The sequence below is a fragment of the Cicer arietinum genome, chromosome 7 (assembly GCF_000331145.2).
Source record: "Cicer arietinum cultivar CDC Frontier isolate Library 1 chromosome 7, Cicar.CDCFrontier_v2.0, whole genome shotgun sequence".
In the NCBI taxonomy this organism is placed as follows: domain Eukaryota; kingdom Viridiplantae; phylum Streptophyta; class Magnoliopsida; order Fabales; family Fabaceae; genus Cicer; species Cicer arietinum.
Genome location: NC_021166.2, coordinates 44,333,422 through 44,351,291, shown reverse-complemented (window position 1 = coordinate 44,351,291; position 17,870 = coordinate 44,333,422). Strand labels below are relative to the sequence as shown.

The following is a 17,870-nucleotide window of genomic DNA, read 5'->3' as shown; positions in this document are numbered from 1 at the left end:
ATTTAAAAATAATTCTAGCAAAACAAAAATAAAATGTATCCAAAAACCACTAAAAAAATTCCTTTTTCTATCTGTTATACAGAATACAAATTGCAGAAAATATATCCAGCACTTATTAGATTAACAAAACAGAACTTCAGTTATCAACTTAATTTTAGTCAATTACATTTTACTTTCAATTCAAGAAACTATAAAGTAATAAACTAATCATAATCCCACTTAAAATTAAAATAAAGAAAAACCTAAACAAAAATCATTTCCTCTGAATTCCATTATCTAAATATATCAAAGAAAAACATAAATCATTACAAAAAACATTTCCAACAAAACCTAATATCTAACGTATGAAAAAAATTCAAAAAAAAAAGAAAAAAAGAGAAAAACCTGGTGGTTCTCAAAATCACATTCATATTCATCATCAGAGAACTGTTCGAGGTTGTAATATCCAGAGAAGAAGCGCGTGAAGATTAACGGAGAAGAAAGCGACGGTTGAAATTTGAATAAGAATGAGCGTGAAATTGAAGTAACAGAGCGATAATGGTAGTGGTGGCGAAGTTGAAGTGACTTGGCACGTGCTATGAGGAAAGAAGCTGCAGATTTAGGATTATGCATTGTTGTGAAGTGTGAGGTTGAGGCATCGCGGTGCTGTTGCTGTGATGTGATGCCTTCGGTTCGTCAGTGGAAGAATGCGAAGCCTTTGAATGAATGAATGCTACTGCAATAAGAACCAACGGGAAATGATATTGGATCGGATTTGATTCGACCCGACCCATTAATATTCAAGATGGTTATTATATATAGACCTTCCTGATTTAATTTAATTATTGGTTTAATTGCAGTTTTGGTCCCCTATTTTATCTGATTTGCAAAAGTAGTCCCCCCATTTTGTTTCTCTCCAGTTTTGGTCCCTCATACAGGATTTTGGTCCAAAACTTGATGAAATTTCATTTTTTTTGCATTTATTTAAGTTACATCATGCCTCAAAATCTCATTTGCAACAATTGTACGACTTTAAAAAAATGAAATTTCATTAAGTTTTTGACCAAAATTCTGTTTGGGGGACCAGAACTGGGGAGAAACAAAATTGGGGGACTACTTTCGCGATTCAGCTAAAATAGGAGGACCAAAACTGTAATTAAGCCTTAATTATTTAAATATGTTATTTTTCTTGTTTTTATTTTTTGGTTTTTGGTTTTATTTATAATAGATTTTGGAAAATAATAGATGAGATGATATTTTGAACTTAGAGGTAAAAGTTAAAAACAGCAAACTATGTAAATTTAAACAAATTTTATAACATATTTTCTTGTATATATATCATATGTAGAGATAAAAAAAAATTAAAAAAGAAAATAGTAGCAGATCAAATGGATCAAGTATTTATTGATCATCATGGTGCAGAATTTACTAAAAAAATGGTGTGGAATAGTCAATAACATGACTTATTTTAGAAAGAAAAAAAAAAGAACTTCTTAATCAAAAGAAAAAAAGAATTTTAGTTTGATTTTTTGAGTTGCTCTTTTGGTACATAGCTCAACTCCGCGCAGAAAATTAAAATCTAGCATAAAAAATTAAAATATTGTTGTTGATTCAAAGATACTCTAGCGGCAACCTAGAGGAACTCTCAATTAAGACTATTCTGATAATATGGAAGGCTACTGGAGAGTGTGGTATCAAAGCCTCGTGTAAAAGTGGGGGTGCCTATGGTATGAATATAGTAAGGAGAATGAGTAAGGAAGGAAACCAACTAATCATGGAAACGACTGAATCAAAGCAACATATTACCATCATATCTACCGATTCCCATAAGATAGAAAATTTTATTGAATATACTTATGTTCCCGATGCTCTACAAATTGCTGAAACCATACCACCTTTTTTGAGCCCTTATATATCTTTAAAAAAAACAAAGATCTTTCACTAGATCTATCAGAAACCTAATTACAACTCACCGTCCTCACATGAAATAATATATTCAGTCTTCACGACTTGATCAGTGTAGCCTCAAGGCGACAAATCAAGAGCAGTATGTTGATTGAGAGATTCCTCATAATCTTATAAATCATTGGAAAAATGAAGGATACACATCCCTACACTTTGGAGCTGTCAGATTGATCATTTCTATCCATGGAAGGAAAAATCTCCCTGTTTTCTGTAAGATAGCGTTGTTAGGCTCTAGCTATCTTCACTATGAAAATGCAGTAAACGGAACTGTTCTGACTTCATTGCATGCAGGAAGTGTAGTTCTCACTATCTTTCCAAACTACAACGTAAGTCTTAATGACAATACTTTATCCACAAGGCTAAAGGTCCAAGTTCAGATCACCGGATCTGACCAAGTCCCGAAAGCCATCGCAGCCACTCTCCATCACCAAATAATATATCGACTTCAAAATCATTTGATAGATTTACCACTCACATGATGTTCTTCAGATTTGTTATTGGTAATCACCAATAAAGAAGAAGAAACACCTTCTATTGTCCAAATCCCTAGAAGAATATCAAGAGAAGAATTAGCACAACTAATTCCTCTTGAATACATCACAAACTACGAAAAGATACAACAAGATAGAAAGCCAATCCAATCTCAAGAAGCAATTTTCAGGAGATTGTCTGTTGACAAGACAGTCAAGACGATCTTCAGAAACCCAGATGAAGGAATTAACTCACCTTCTTCGATCTTCCAAACTTTGATGATTTAACCAATACTCAAGGAAGATTGGTGTCATATCCATGTGGTTATAACAGATGGAAAACCCATCTATACAGATAAAATAGACGGACATTTCATTTGGGATATAGATCCCAATATGTGTGACCCAAACTGTGATTGCTGGATGCATGAGGATGAGATGGATGAAGATGTCATCCGCCCTAAGAGAAAAAAAGAAAGGTAGGTGTAAACCACCACCATCTCCACAAAGAAGGACTGATCCAAATAATGGTCCCTGGAATTCGCAAGAAAGCTCATCCTATCCCGATTTACGAAGAAGCTCTTAGGATCCTCAGAGAAGAAAACCTTATTCCACCAGATGATCTTGACCTTATCTCATGGTCTCCCTCAAATCATTATGACCCGATAAAACCTTCCAAAAATACTGAACCAATTCCTTGCTTCATGATATCAGCATCAACATTAGAATACGATGAACATTTCCCAGCTTTAGAAAGAAAAATTAATCCTATCACAAATAGGTTAGCCAAACCCTTCATACAACCAAATGAAGTTCACCCTGATGGGAAATTAAAGCCTTTGACTCAAGCTGAAGAAGTCCTCAACTGGAAATCAGAAAATATGGTTGCCCAGAATGTTAGCTTACAAAGGCTTGACTAGAAGATGGAGAAGATCACCGAAAAGTTGGAACAAACAGATGAAGATCTCAAAGTCTTATCTCAAAAAATGCAAAAACATTATAAAAACCTCAAAGCCCAAATTTCCCATCTAGACTATGATTTGAGGAAAATGTTAGATGAAAGAACCTTTGGGAAAAACTTTGATAAAAAAGAAAGGTAAATTAGAAGGTTACAAGCCCAAGTAACAGAAATGGATGACTTCATAAGAGTCTCTAAAGAGCACAGGTCTAAGCCTGTTGAAAACCATTTCTTTAATCCTCCTACTTTTCCCACCTATTTTATCCAGCCAGAAAAACCTTCTCCTTTCTTTCCAACATATGCTTCTTCACCACCAAATTATGTTAAATGCATACCTATAGCTTATAGACCAAAAAGTACTAGGACTACAATCTCAACTTCTAGAAACAAAGGAAAGACTTTTGTGTAAGCGAATCATCTATTGACTCGCAGGAAATCCCGGAGACACCTATGCCAAAGCTCCATAAGGAAGATACGCCAGATCAAGGTCTTCAACTACCAGACCAACGCTATCCAGCCATGACAATTACAAAAAAACAATGAAGAATTTCAGGATGATTACTCTTCCACAAGCTATGCCTCAACAATTAGCAAACATTATCCTTCCTATGAAGAAAGCCAAAAGTCATCCATAAACATAAATTAAGAATTTTCCTTAACTGAATCAGATTCTGGAGAAGACCATATGAACATCTCCAAACTCTTTATGGTAAATATTAAAAATGAAGACTCCTTCTATGAAGAATCATTTGAAGATGAACATGCCACTAGAAAAACAAAGATAAATAGTGGTCATTGGTTTACCCTGGATGATATACCTCTTAACCGTTGGAGGAAAAGACTCATTGAGTTTGGAGCATGGCTTGACACCCACCTTATGAAACCTGGTTCAGATTCCTGCAAAGTCATTGAAGAATTTTGATGCAGAATGATAGGAACCTTGAAAGAATGGTACCATAATCTGGGTACGTTTAAGCAAGATGAGTTGCATAGGCTAGAAAATGATGCTGCAGTTCTTAGAGTTCTACATGGAGTATTCATAGGTGACATGGAGATATTTGACACACAAAAAATAGGCAAGAATTCTTTGAAATAGATGTTGTTCACTTAAGGTAAAAGACCTTGAAAAACATTTTCAGAGAGTGTCTCCGAAATTTTATGTGTTGAATGGATTTAATGATCCAAGCCTCAAACATACTTAGGTCTCCTCGTTACCACAAGAACTTCAACCTGAGGCACATCGATTAATAAACACAGCCAATAAAGAGATCAAATCCATGAGCTTAGGCCAAATTCACCAAACAACGTTGGAAGCTCTTGAAAAGTTGTGTAGATTGCACCAGCATTCCGCCTATTTCATGGCATCAGATGGAAAAGTCTTCAAAACAGACCTGAAGACTAAGAAAAATAGGAATTAGATTCTTCCATGGTTGTATAATTTGGACTAAGGTCATTGGAAGCAATCTTCTAAAATAGGAATGGATGTTTACTCAGTAACCAACATGCTTCAAATTCTCCCCACAGGAATCAAATTCAAAAGAGACTTCAAACCATATTCTGGAACGTTAAAACTATACTCTCTTACCAAAGTCCCTCCAGAATATGAAGGAATCAAGACAAAGCTGCTTGAGCTTTGTGCAGACAATCATGAAGAATTTCATCACCCAAATCCTTTATGGAAAAACAAAGATTTTTTTCATACAACTTCCTTTCAAGCTCAATGAAGACGTCAACCCGACAAAGGCTACTCACCCAGGAACGAGTCCATCAGATTACGCCCTTGCGAAAAAAGAATGCAATCAACTCCTCAAGCAAGGCCTCATAGAACCTACCAAATCCAAATGGGCTTGTCAAGCCTTCTATGTTGAAAAAAGGTCTGAGAAAGTCAGAGGAAAAAAAGAGACTAGTAATTGACTACAAGCCTCTTAACCTTTTCCTAAGAGATGACAAGTTCTCCATTCCAAAAACAACTACCTTAAACACTTTCATCAAAGATGCTCAGATCTACTCAAAGTTTGATATGAAATCCAGATTCTGGCAGTTGGGCACTGACCCCAAAGACCATTACAAGACGACTTTATGTATTCCTAATGCCCAATACCAATGGACAGTTTTACCATTTGGACTTAAGGTAGCCCCATCATTATTTCAAAAGGCCATGATAAGAATTTTTTAGCCTACTCTTGATAGTATCCTTGTATATATTGATGATGTGTTATTGTTTTCAAAAACAGAAAAAGCTCACAAAACATTATTGTCCCAATTCTACCAACTATCCCAAAAACATGGTATGATGCTCTCAGAAAAGAAGAGTCAACTTGCCCAAACAGAAATTGACTTTTTAGGAATGCATTTCTCCCAAGGAAAATACCAACCTCATCCTCACATATCCCAAGAGCTTTTAAATTTTCCTGATAAAAATCTTACTGTCAAACAGATTCATTAGTTTCTTGGTATAATCAATTATATTAGAGACTTCATACAAAAGCTTGCCAAATACACTAGTCCTTTATCTTTGCTTCTCGAGAAGAATCCCCCACCATGGGGACCAGAGCAAACTAAAGCAGTCAAGATATTAAAGAGAATTGCTCAAACTCCTTCTGCCCTAAAAATCCTAGGTGATGGAAAAAGAATTCTCCAAACAGATGCAAGTGATCATTATTGGGGAGCAATTTTAATAGAAGAGATCAATGGTGTCAAATATTATTGCGGTCATGCTAGTGGTCAATTTAAAGAAGCTGAGAAACATTACCATACCACCTACAAAGAAGCATTAGCCATAAAACTAGGAATCTAGAAGTTCAACTTTCATTTAAGAGGACATCATTTCAAAGTTCATATGGACAACTCCTCTTTCCTAAATATCCTAGAATTTAAAAACAAAATGCCACCAGATCCTCAAACTCTTCGCCTCAAAGATTGGTTTTCCATATATGACTTTACTATAAAACACATTAAAGGAAAACAAAACTTGGTCCCTGACTTGCTTTCAAGACCAATCAAACCCATTCAGATCATCACCTAGAAGCATACTTTTCCCTTGATCTTCATGTTCGGATCCTTACCAAATAATGCATCAATAACCAAAGACTTTTCGCCTGGTACAAGCTCCACATGTTCTCCATCTCAACTCCAAGAATATGCTAGATCAAATCTTTTCCATTTTATGACGAAAATAATGAAGAAAGTGAAAGAGGTCCCGGACTGCTCTCCTTTTCTTCCTGATACACATTTTCTCCTACCATTCTTGATAAACCCTAATTCAAAATTTATTGAAGATCAATTGTGGTATATATGGTGTGCAACCATCTTGTATGTCATGCATGTACTCATCCTTACATAGGCAATGTACCTTTTCCTTAGGGAGACCAGAAACCATGAGTCCTTAATCTGGGTTGTACTCGGATGGTATTCTTCGCTTAAATGGTGGAGATGGAAACTCATTGGATGGTCCTCAATTCTACACATGCCTTATCAAATAGATCCCAGAACTCAATATCTTATATGTAGCAACTATGCAGATATATGGGAAACTATAGATGATTATCCTCCAAATCCAAAAGTCTTAAAAAAAAACTAAGAGAATACATCAGTTTTATCAACCTTTATCATCCAAATAAAACTCCAACTACCACTACCTGCGTTAGTCATGGTAAACTTTCATTACAGTGGGAACAGATTGAACCCGAAGAAAGTTCTCTCACCAAAATTCCCAGATAAGACAACCTTATACAGTAGACCGTGAAAATGTAGCCATGTGGCAATATCCATCATGTCACTATCTAAACTATTGTTCAGATGAATACTTGTCGGATAAAAACTTATCACCAAGCCATGAGCCAATCATCAAAGACTAAAGCGGAGAACAACATAACGTGGCCAAATTTGCAAATATAATACTTTTGGCATAATAGTCAAAAGATGTTATCATTACGTCATCCACTTGTATTGTTCACTTGTATAATAATTGTGTAATCAGTCAAGATGAGTAATGATCGTGTCTCCCATTATCAAAATGTGGATCATTATAGAGCTTACAACTCATGTGTGTGTATAGTATGTATTTTGTCGTCTTGTAATCCTCTACTTATATTGTCCAATTGTACAATAATTGTGTAATAAGTCAAGAGGTGTAATGATCGTGTCTCCCACTATCAAAAGGTGGATCATTATAGGGCTTACAACTCATGTGTGTGTATAGTATGTATTTTGCAATCCTCTTTGATTATAAAACGAGGAAGGTTGTGCTTTGTAAGATCATCAAAAAATTAAATAAAACCTTGAGTGTTTAAGAAACATGTTCTCCTAAAAATTTCGTCTTCTTTCCTGAAAACTCTAGTTTATATGTTCATATCATAGATTCCTCTCAAGAGATGTTAATATGTTCTACACTCGCCTTAGAGTTGAGGATCTTGTGTATAAACAAACATATGACCATTGATCCTTGCTATGGTCCTTTCTATCATAAGATTTTAGTTTTAATTGATAATTTGTGCCTTGAGATTGTTGAGCCTTGGAATGGCTTTTTGTTATCTCAGTTTGATGATTCAATTAAGACTATTCTCATGATATGGAAGGCTCCCGGACAGTGTGGTATCAGAGCCTCGTGTAAAAGAGGGAGTGCCTGTGGTATGCATATAATAAGGAAAGTGAGTAGGGAAGGAAACAACCTAATCATGAAAACGACTAAATCAAAGCAACCTATTACCATCACATCTTCAATATCTCTTCCCAAACACATTCTTTTAAATACACTCCCAATTGTTGGCCCACACTACCATTAGAAAACATGACTTCTTAAATTGAAATAAATGGAAGAAAAAAATTGGAAAGGAAATGTAAGTACTCTGCAACTAAATGAGTTCTGGGAAAATTAAAAATGAGGCAACAAATGGGTTCTTTGCATTTCTTAAACACGACAACAACAGATCTCAGCAAGATATAACCAGATCTCAACAAGACAAAACATGTTGATGCTATACGGATTTGCAATTGTATTTTTGGTCTTGACAAAAAATGTGTTCTTTTGGCTTTTTCTCCTTTTATTTCCCCACACATAACCAACCAAACCAAATGATATGACCTTGTCTTCATCCTTTCTCACACATCGATTAAAGCCTCCACGACATGAAATTGAACATTGTCATAATTGTCAATGGCAAACATGTGACTGATCTTGTAATGTTTGAGATTGTCTTAGAGTGAAAGTTTCCTTATATTAGACTTAGTATTTTGGATTTATATCAAAACTAGGTTTATATAGATGACTTTGTGTGGATTGTTGCTTCTCTAATTCTCAATATCCATTGAAGTTCTAGAATTAAAAACTTATGTTGAAAACTTTATTTTATCATGCATAACCTTTGGTGCATGTTAGAAACATGTTAGAAAGTTATGTAATGCATTAAAGACCTTTTTAAAGTGATTTTTGACTGCATAAATTGACTCATGTGTATGTAAATTGATTTACCGGGGTCTTCAAACCAACTCAAGATGTTTTGAATAAATGGATCAATTCACAAAGAGTGTGAGTCAACTCACAAGAGCTATAAAATCAATGTTGTAGAACGTGAAACACGAGAAATCAGAGGTTTGAATTATGTTTATTTTTAAAATATTTTTAACGTGACTAAGCTATAGTAAAGAAAGCGGGACAAATGAGTAAGAATATAATAGAAAAAGACAGATGATTTATTCTAGTTCACCAACTACACAATAGCTACGTCCAGTTCTTTCAACCTAGAAGATTTTAATCCATTAGTGTTGGAACCAAATTGGTTTTATACTTAGATTTGATCTTAACAATAGTATTTTACGAGAACAATATATTTGACTTCACAAAGTATGAAAGAAAATTGTGTCCTTGAATATAATCTAAAATAAGATTTAATTTAAATTTATAATTGAAGAAAATCTTTGACCAAATTGAAAAGAAGATATGGTCAAGATTGGAAGTAGATATTACCAACATTTAATCAACAATAAGATATGAATAATTTACAAGAAGATTTGATCAAGAATTATCTACAATGAAATATGAATTATTTACAAGAAGATTTTATCAGGATTTATCACAAGAAGATATGAATTATTTACAAGAAGATTTGATGAAGATTTATCTACAAGGAGATATGAATTGTTTACAAGAAGATATGATCAAGAATTGTTTACAAGAAGAAACACTCACAATAAGCTGCATTTATTATTTGCAAAGATATGGTTTAGATTTTGGCAAATGACAAAATATTGAATTGGACTTAGTCATATTCCTATTTGTGAAAGTTCAAGAACCATTCTAAGACTATGTTCTCGCCCAGATCAAAACAAGTAATAGGAAGGAAGTTTCATCTGAAGAATTTACAAAAGCAATCTTAACAAAATATGAATAGTATCAATAAGAAGAATTTGTTAAAGAAATCTTAACAAAATACGAGCAATATCAATATGAAGAACTTGCAAACTCAATCTGAACAAAATACAAAGAGAATCAATCTAGAAGAACTACTCATATTGGATTCAAAAATAAAAAAATGGCTAAAGAACATATTTTAAAAAACATCTTGTTCATAATTATTTTTGAATAAGATCATTATTGACCAAGCTAAGAATGAAGATATAATTCAGAATTAAATAAGGACTAAATTAAAGTCTTAATTTTAGCTATAAATAGATACTCAAGGTTGAAGAAGAAGCTCATCAAAAAATTAGAAAAGAGTCGAAGAACTCAAGGTCAAAATTCCAAATTCATCTTAGAGTTCAAAGAGAGATTCACTTGTTCGAATGAGAAATATTTTCTAAGTGTTCTTAAAGTGTGATAGTAATTGTTATAATCAGTTTGTTTGAAGAAACTACATAATTTCCAAAATTTTGTATTCAAACCCGGTAGTGGTGTTAATGTGCATTTAACAAATTGTGGTTGTTAAAAATGTGTGGAGAAGACTTGACTGGTAGAGTCAAGATGTGTGTGTTCCTCAAAATTCTGGAGGTTGTTTGAGAAGACTGACTTGGAGGGTCAGTTGCTTTGTAATTCAAGTTGTTGAATGAGCGGATTAAATCCTCCTGAGTGAATGGACTAGATGTAGTCAAGTTATTGGTGAACTAGGATAAATTATTTGTGTAACTTTATTCCTATACTCCTTAAGTTTGAACCAATTTAATCAAATAATTAAAAAGTTATCCAGTTAGTCAAAAACCATTCAACCCCCTTCTCGTGTTTGCACCGTCAATTGGTATCAAAGCTCGGTCTTAAGACTGAGCACTTTACAATGTTTGAGGAAAGATCCAATGGTTCAACATGTTTGGATTCAATGAAGAAGTTGTTGGAGGAAACATCAGCAGACCACCTCTGCTTGATGGAAAATGTTTTGAGGACTAGAATGATAGGCTCAGAAGTTTCTTTATTTCATAAGATCCCAAACTTTGGGACTTGGTGGAATATGGTTATACTTGAAGTAACTGAAATATCACTAGAAGGGGGTTTAATAGAGATATTGTTGTTTTAAAATTTCTAGTTGACTATTTTAAAGTTGTATCCTCTGTGAGATAATGAATTGCAATTTATATGAGGATGAATGTATGAAACAGAAAAACTAAAAATATAAAGAGGACATGCGTAAATTTATATTGGTTCACCGAAAATGGGTTACGTCAAGTTCTTCACAAACTCGTGAGTTTCACTATAGTTCAAAATGACTTGTCCTCTAAAGGGATCTTTTCTTTTCTATGTTTGTTTTCCAGACTCACTAGCCTTACACCATTTTTTTTTTTTTTTGATTTACATCTATTTCCAAGTTTATAAGAACTTTGAATATACAGATTTAGTGATTTGTGATGAGAGTATGATTCTTTCTCTTTTACAAAACTTTCTAAGAGGATGCTCTAAAAGATATTGTTAAAGACTACAGAAAGTGAAAAGAGAGGATAAGATTTCTCTTCTTAGCTTTGAGTATTTCTCTTTTGTATGAGTAGTTGTTGTGTAGAATGATGAAGAGTTCTCTTCTTTTTATAGAGGTTATGAAGCTTCATCCATGAGGAAACGTATAAAGTAATCGTTAGAGATTTGTTTAAATGTCCATGGTCATTAATCTAATTTACAAAAGTGTCATTCAAATGTTTGTAGTGCAAGAGCTTAGGAGGATGAGTTTGCAGTTTGTCCTCGTATACGAGGTTTGATCTTTCCATAAGTTAAGACATGACTTGCACTTTTGGTTTTTTTCCTTTTCCTATAGTTGTAGTGTCTTGTCTTTCTCGTTAAGTACAACACTTTTTCGTACTATGGTACTTTTGGACATTCCCTATGTAAGAGGATGAATGACACTTGAAGTTCATCCTTTCATTTGTTCATCCTCTGTCTTGGATCCTCTTGATTTGTTTATCCTTTTACTGTCTGTCTTCAGGTACAAATTTATCTTCTTTTTATTTTGCCACGGACTCATCTTTTTTGTGATATTGTTTATCCTTTATCTTAGAGGTTAAAGGTTTATCCTCTAATTGTTTATGTTCTAGCTTAGAGGACATGTCAGATTGTCAAATACACTCCTTTTGATCAATGTGATGAGTAATCTGTTTTCTAATTTAGATACACTTCAAGAGCACAAATTAGATAATAAGTATAATCATAATCTTTGAAATAATTTATTATCATTAAAACAATTTATAGAGATTTTTTCTCAATAATATTGCTCCAAAGAATTATGATGGTATTGAGATTCTAAGGAAAGAGGTGGATGTCGATGAGAAGAAGATATACAAGATGCATCATAAGTCAAGAAAACATTCATGAGTAATGCAATCACTTTCAAGTAGTTTAACAAGTGCATCAACAAAGAGACAACAAATAGTATTTAAGATTGTTTGATTCTAACCTATGAAGGAAGCAAACAAGTTTAAGAAGTAAATGCCAACCTCCTAGTCAAAAAGTATGAGTTATTCAAGATGGAAGAAGATGAAGACATTGAAACAATGTTTTCCAAATTCCAAACTCTAGTCTCATGATTAAAGATACTTGAGAAAAGTTATACTACTATTGATCATGTGAATAAGATACTAAGAAATCTGTCAAGCAAATGGAGACCTAACAACACTACCATTTAGGAAGAAAAGGTTATCAATACTTTTAAGTTGGAAAAATTAATCAATTGTCTCATATCACTTGAAATTGAACTTATAGAGGATGAACCCAAGAAGAAGCAACCAACCTTGATTTTGAAATCCAAATAAAAGAATGTTCTGAAGGAAAAAGTAGAATTAGAGGATGACGGTTTAGAGGATTAGAATGAAGACTCAAAGGAATAGGAACTAGCTTTCATATCCAGACAAACTTAGAAGAAAAAATGATAAATTTGACAAGAAAATCATCATCTGTTATGGATGCAACGAACCTGAACATATATAGTTAGAATATCCAAACCTGGAGAAAGGGGAAAATCAGAGGAAACATTCTAGACCCAAGAAAAAGAGCAAACAAATTTGGCTCTGATGGCTCACACCAACTCTGCCTCTGGATCCAACACATATTTCTGACTCTGGAAGTGAATCAACAGATGAAGAGATTGAGCTATTTTATGACTTAACTAGATCTGATTTAATTACAGTTATAAATGAATTCTTAAATAAGAATCACAAACTGTCATTAAAACTGAAAACACTTAGGAAATAAAATGCAAACATAACTAAAGAAATTAATGTTTTAAAGAATCAAAGTGCTGAAGTTAAAATAAAAAATACAACTCTAAAAACTGATATTGCAGAACTTAAGGCTGGAAATCTAATTCTGAAAAGTAATCACAGTTCAACATCAATTGAAAATACCAAATGTAACTCTGATAAGCATGAAAAAGTATTTCAAGTTTTTCTCGCTAATGGTATGGAAAGAAGCAAGTATGCTTCTATGATTTATGGAGTTAGTAGAAATGGTTAAAGAGGTATAGAATTTGAAGAAACAATAATTGAACCTAAATATATTCCCTCTGATATCTTGTGTACCGTATGCTATAAGAAATGTCACTCCAAATTATCTTGTCACATGTTAAATACAAGGAAATACAAGAAACGTTTCAAGACTAACAAATCATGACCCAAGCAAATTAAGGTACAATCAAACTCAATTCTCAAAGTTCCAGCTACTAGAAAATATTCATCATGGTCCATGATCGCTTACAAAAAAAAAAAAACAACACAATTTATACACTTTAGCATTCATTCATCAAGTTCAACTCTCTTTTCACATAATCTCACCAAAATTTCTCTGAAGTGTTTAGCAAGGGTTTTGAATTTATCACTCAAATCCTAGAACATGCATCATGCTACCATAGGCTTGAAAAAAATTCTAGTTAGCATTCACAATTGCAACAAACACATACACTTTTGGAGGACTTTCGGGTTGTAAAGGGACTTAGGTAATGATAGAACATTTTGGGATAGTAGGTTTTACTACTCGGAGTTAGGTACGCATTTTCAAATTATTCTACCACTTTTTTTTTCCTTCAAATTTTCATTGTGGAGATTCTCAAACATTGACAACATAACCAATAATATGTTATTTATCAAAGTACACAAACTGATTTTTTTCTTCTTTTTTTGCTTTTTGTTTTGATTTTTTTGATTTTTGAGAACCACCACCCCAAACTTAAAAGGTTGTTATCCCATTAGCAACCCTAAACTTATAACTTTACCAAGATGAGATAAAAAACTTCCTACTTAACTCCAACTAAGGTGATATAATTAAAGTCAAGTATTTGGCTTGTAAGGTGGCAAGTAACCGAAAGAAAAAGGCAAGGCTCAAAGAGGCTAGCAAAGGATAAAATTTGAATAGGGTAGTTAGAAAGGCTCAAACAACCAAACAAAATTGCCTCAGTATATGCATAAGTTACAAGTGATGCAAGTCAAAATTAGTGCAAGTTCTGAAGGGATAACACATGTCTGGATAATCACATAGAAAAGAATTAAAGTGTTTAGGCTCAAAACTCACAACTAGGATAATAAGAGATAGTATAAAATGTCAAAGAACGTCAAACATGCCACTACAAAAGTTTATTATTTATTTTAAAAAAAATAGTAAGTGAGACTTCGACAACCAAGGAGTAATCAACAATGCATGGTTTAGTGAAACTTATCGAAATGAACAATGATATTAGCAAAGAAATAGAGTTTAAATTTCAAAATCCCAAACAAAAAACTTAAGACCAAATGCAAGTTGTTAACAATTCTTCATCATAGTGCACGTTTACACACAATTAAAAAGAAACAAATTCAAATAACAAAAATAAGATTGCAAAAATAAAAGTTACATCTACATGTGGGTTACTCCCACGAAACACTTTTTTAAAGTCATTAGCTTGACGCCTCATCTATTGTCAAGATGTCATATATGACAGGAAGAACACATCATCCTTCTTCTTCTCTTTGTTTGGTAGAAATTCCATGAACTTGAGAAATAAATGATCTTACTTCCATGTCCTTTTCAATTGGACATTGATGAACAAGGCATAGATTGAATCTCGAACTTCATCAATCTCTTCTTTTTTCTTTTCCTCGTTCGTCTTTTCCTCTTGTTTATCTTCTTCTACCACAACAATGAAATCATCTTCAATCTCAACTTCTCCTCTATCTTCTCAAACTTAACCACTTTCTCAAATAACCTTTCACATTGAATTTCAAATCTTTCAATTGAAACAATGTTATTCTTCATGAATTCAACCAAAACTTCTGTAATGTGAAAGTCTTTGTCATCTGATTCTTTGGATAGAATTTTTGGAGGTAGAATTTGTTCCCAATTGATCTTTTTAATATAACACTTGTTGCTTCTGCTTCTTTGACCAATAAATATTCATATTCTAATAGTGCGACATAGTCATCAAAACAAGTTCCATTCTTATGTCCTTCTTCGCAAAAGTCACACCTAAGAGGCTACATCTGAGGGATCTGAGAGTGATATTTTAAAAATGTATCTCTCAAGATTTGTCCCTCAATTATGCGTAATATAACATATATAAGAAAAATATCACTCTATTCATATAATTGTAGTAGAATATCATCTGATTCTTTAGATATAATTTTTTGAGGTAGAATTTGTTCTCAATTGATCTTTTTAGTATAACACTCGTTGTCTTCTGCTTCTTTGACCAATAAAACTTCATATTCTAATAGTGCGACATAGTCATCAAAACAAGTTCCATTCTTATGTCCTTCTCCGCAAAAGTCACACCTAAGAGGCCGCATCTGAGGGATCTGAGAGTGATATTTTAAAAATGTATCTCTCAAGATTTGTCCCTCAATTATCCGTAATATAACATATATAAGACAAGTATCGCCCTCTTCATATAACTGTAGTAGAATAGCATCATTACAATATTCCATGCTCTACAATGAATAGTTATCTCAAACAAAGAAAAGACAAACCATTAACACACGGCATTAGCAAGCTCAACAAATAAAAATAGAAAATAAAAGAAAAACAATTTTTTTTTCAAAATTAAAAATAAAATGAAAACAAAAATTAAACAAAAATTTAATTGTAGAGCAAAAAAATTCAATTTAGTAGCTAAATTATAACTCAATAGTGAGATGACAATCCCCGAAAATAGAGCCAAAAACTTGATAGCATTTCAACAAGTGTACTGAATCGTTGCAAATAATAATTAAAACGGTAGCAACGAGTGTCGTACTCAAGAATTACGTTTTCAAATTTATAAAATTCTTGTTAAACTTTCGACTCAGTCATGTTCCAAAGAGCATAATCTAAATATTCAATAATTCTTACAAAACTACTTTCTAGACTCAAAATAGCTGCAAAATACATCACGACTCAACAGATGCCTACAACCAAAAATATGACCGAGACTTGAATCAAAAAGGCCTACCAACAAAAATATGATCGAGAATTGAATCAAAGAGGTCCTCGATCGAAGAGGCCTACTAACAAAAATATGATCGAGACTTGAATCTACTAACAGCTTGCTACTCATCCGCATGTGAATCTGAAAAAAAATAAACAACATAAAGGGGTACTTCACAAGGACTTAGTGAGTAGACAACAACCACCACCAACTAGAAGGGAAACACAAAAGGCCCGAATAACTGTTTTACAATCTTGTGGCAATCATGTTAAACAATACTACCAAAAATATCGATAATTTTTAAATAAAATATACATATGATAAAATCATTAAAATTATAATTCAACCATTCAAGTAGATATATTTAAAATCCAATTCATAAAGAGGTGAATCAAAATGAGCAACCTTAAAAATATCATAGAAAATCAAACAAGTAAAAATATAAATTCTAGAGAATCAAGAGACGGCTTCATCTCATTGATCGCCTTTTCCTCCTAAGGGTGGCTTTTCCCTTAGGGGTGGCTCCATCTAACGAATACCCCTCTCTTCTCAATCCCGCAATGCATCATCACGCATCAATTAGGGAGCTTACATCTCGTTGGTAGTTCTCTCCTCCTACGGATGACATTTCTCATAGGGGCAGCTCCACCTAACGAGTAACTCTCCCTAATCAAAATGAGGTAACTAGGTGCACCTATCACGGTTAATGATTTCATAATTATAACAACGATTTCATAATTATAACAACTATTTCCAAAACACGCTTAAAAATCATTTCCCAATTCATCATAACTTAGGAAAACATACTCAAGTGTATATCAATTTAATATTTAAATACTTTATAACTCATACATAAATCAAACTAATAATATATTATATAACAAAGACCATTAAACTAAATAAATGATGAAATCCAGAAAAATTCAAAGGTTGTGTTTTCTAAATTTTTAAACATATACTTTAACATAAAAAACGAGTAAAGTAATAATTATAGCAAAACTACATTATTCTAGTGATTCATACTACCATTAGAGTTGTGTATTTACCTCAAAGCGTCTCAATGAACACCTTTCAAAGAATGGGTACTCTTCTCCTTCCTTACTCACTAACCCTAACCCCCCAAAATCCTAACCAAGAGCATTTGTAGGAGTATGAGAAGTTATGTATTTGAAGATATTAATTCAATTTAAAGGTTAAAGGTTTAGGTGTGCAATTTATGTTGTGTTGTGGAGAAAAAGAAGGAAAGATAAAAATTGGGGGAAATGTGGTGTTGGAATTCAATTATGAGTGGTTAGTCCCACATTGACTAGGAATGAAGGCTATATGGGATATATAAGGAGAATGACCTATAAACCTAATGCCTTAAGGTTTTGGGTTGAGATGTGGTGTCTAAGTCTCTTAAGAATCCTTGATGTTTATCCCATTCCGGATGTTGTGCTCCCTCGGACTCCCCAACAAGTGGTATTAGAGCCTGGTTTGGCTTGGTGGGGGAGCAAAAAGCACTTGGATCAAGTGGATCAAGAGCAAAAAGGACTTGAATAATGTGGATCAAGTCTAGTGGTGGGAGAATGACCCATAAACCTAATGCCTTAAGGTTTTGGGTTGAGATGTGGTGTCTAAGTCTCTCAAGACTCTGGTAAAGATAACAATAAAAATAGTCCC

At 33.3% G+C, this 17,870-nt stretch overlaps 1 protein-coding gene across 1 annotated transcript in view; it reads right to left on the bottom strand.

The window, feature by feature from the left end:
- The window catches only part of LOC101491411 (DExH-box ATP-dependent RNA helicase DExH3), a 28,341-nt gene extending 27,621 nt beyond the window's left edge, over positions 1 to 720 (bottom strand). Inside the window, exon 1 of the mRNA XM_004511115.4 lies at positions 385 to 720. Within this exon, the coding sequence (XP_004511172.1) occupies positions 385 to 612 (228 nt within the window). The 5' untranslated portion in view covers positions 613 to 720. The remainder of the gene's footprint in view (positions 1 to 384) is intronic.
- Positions 721 to 17,870: the final 17,150 nt, after the last annotated feature.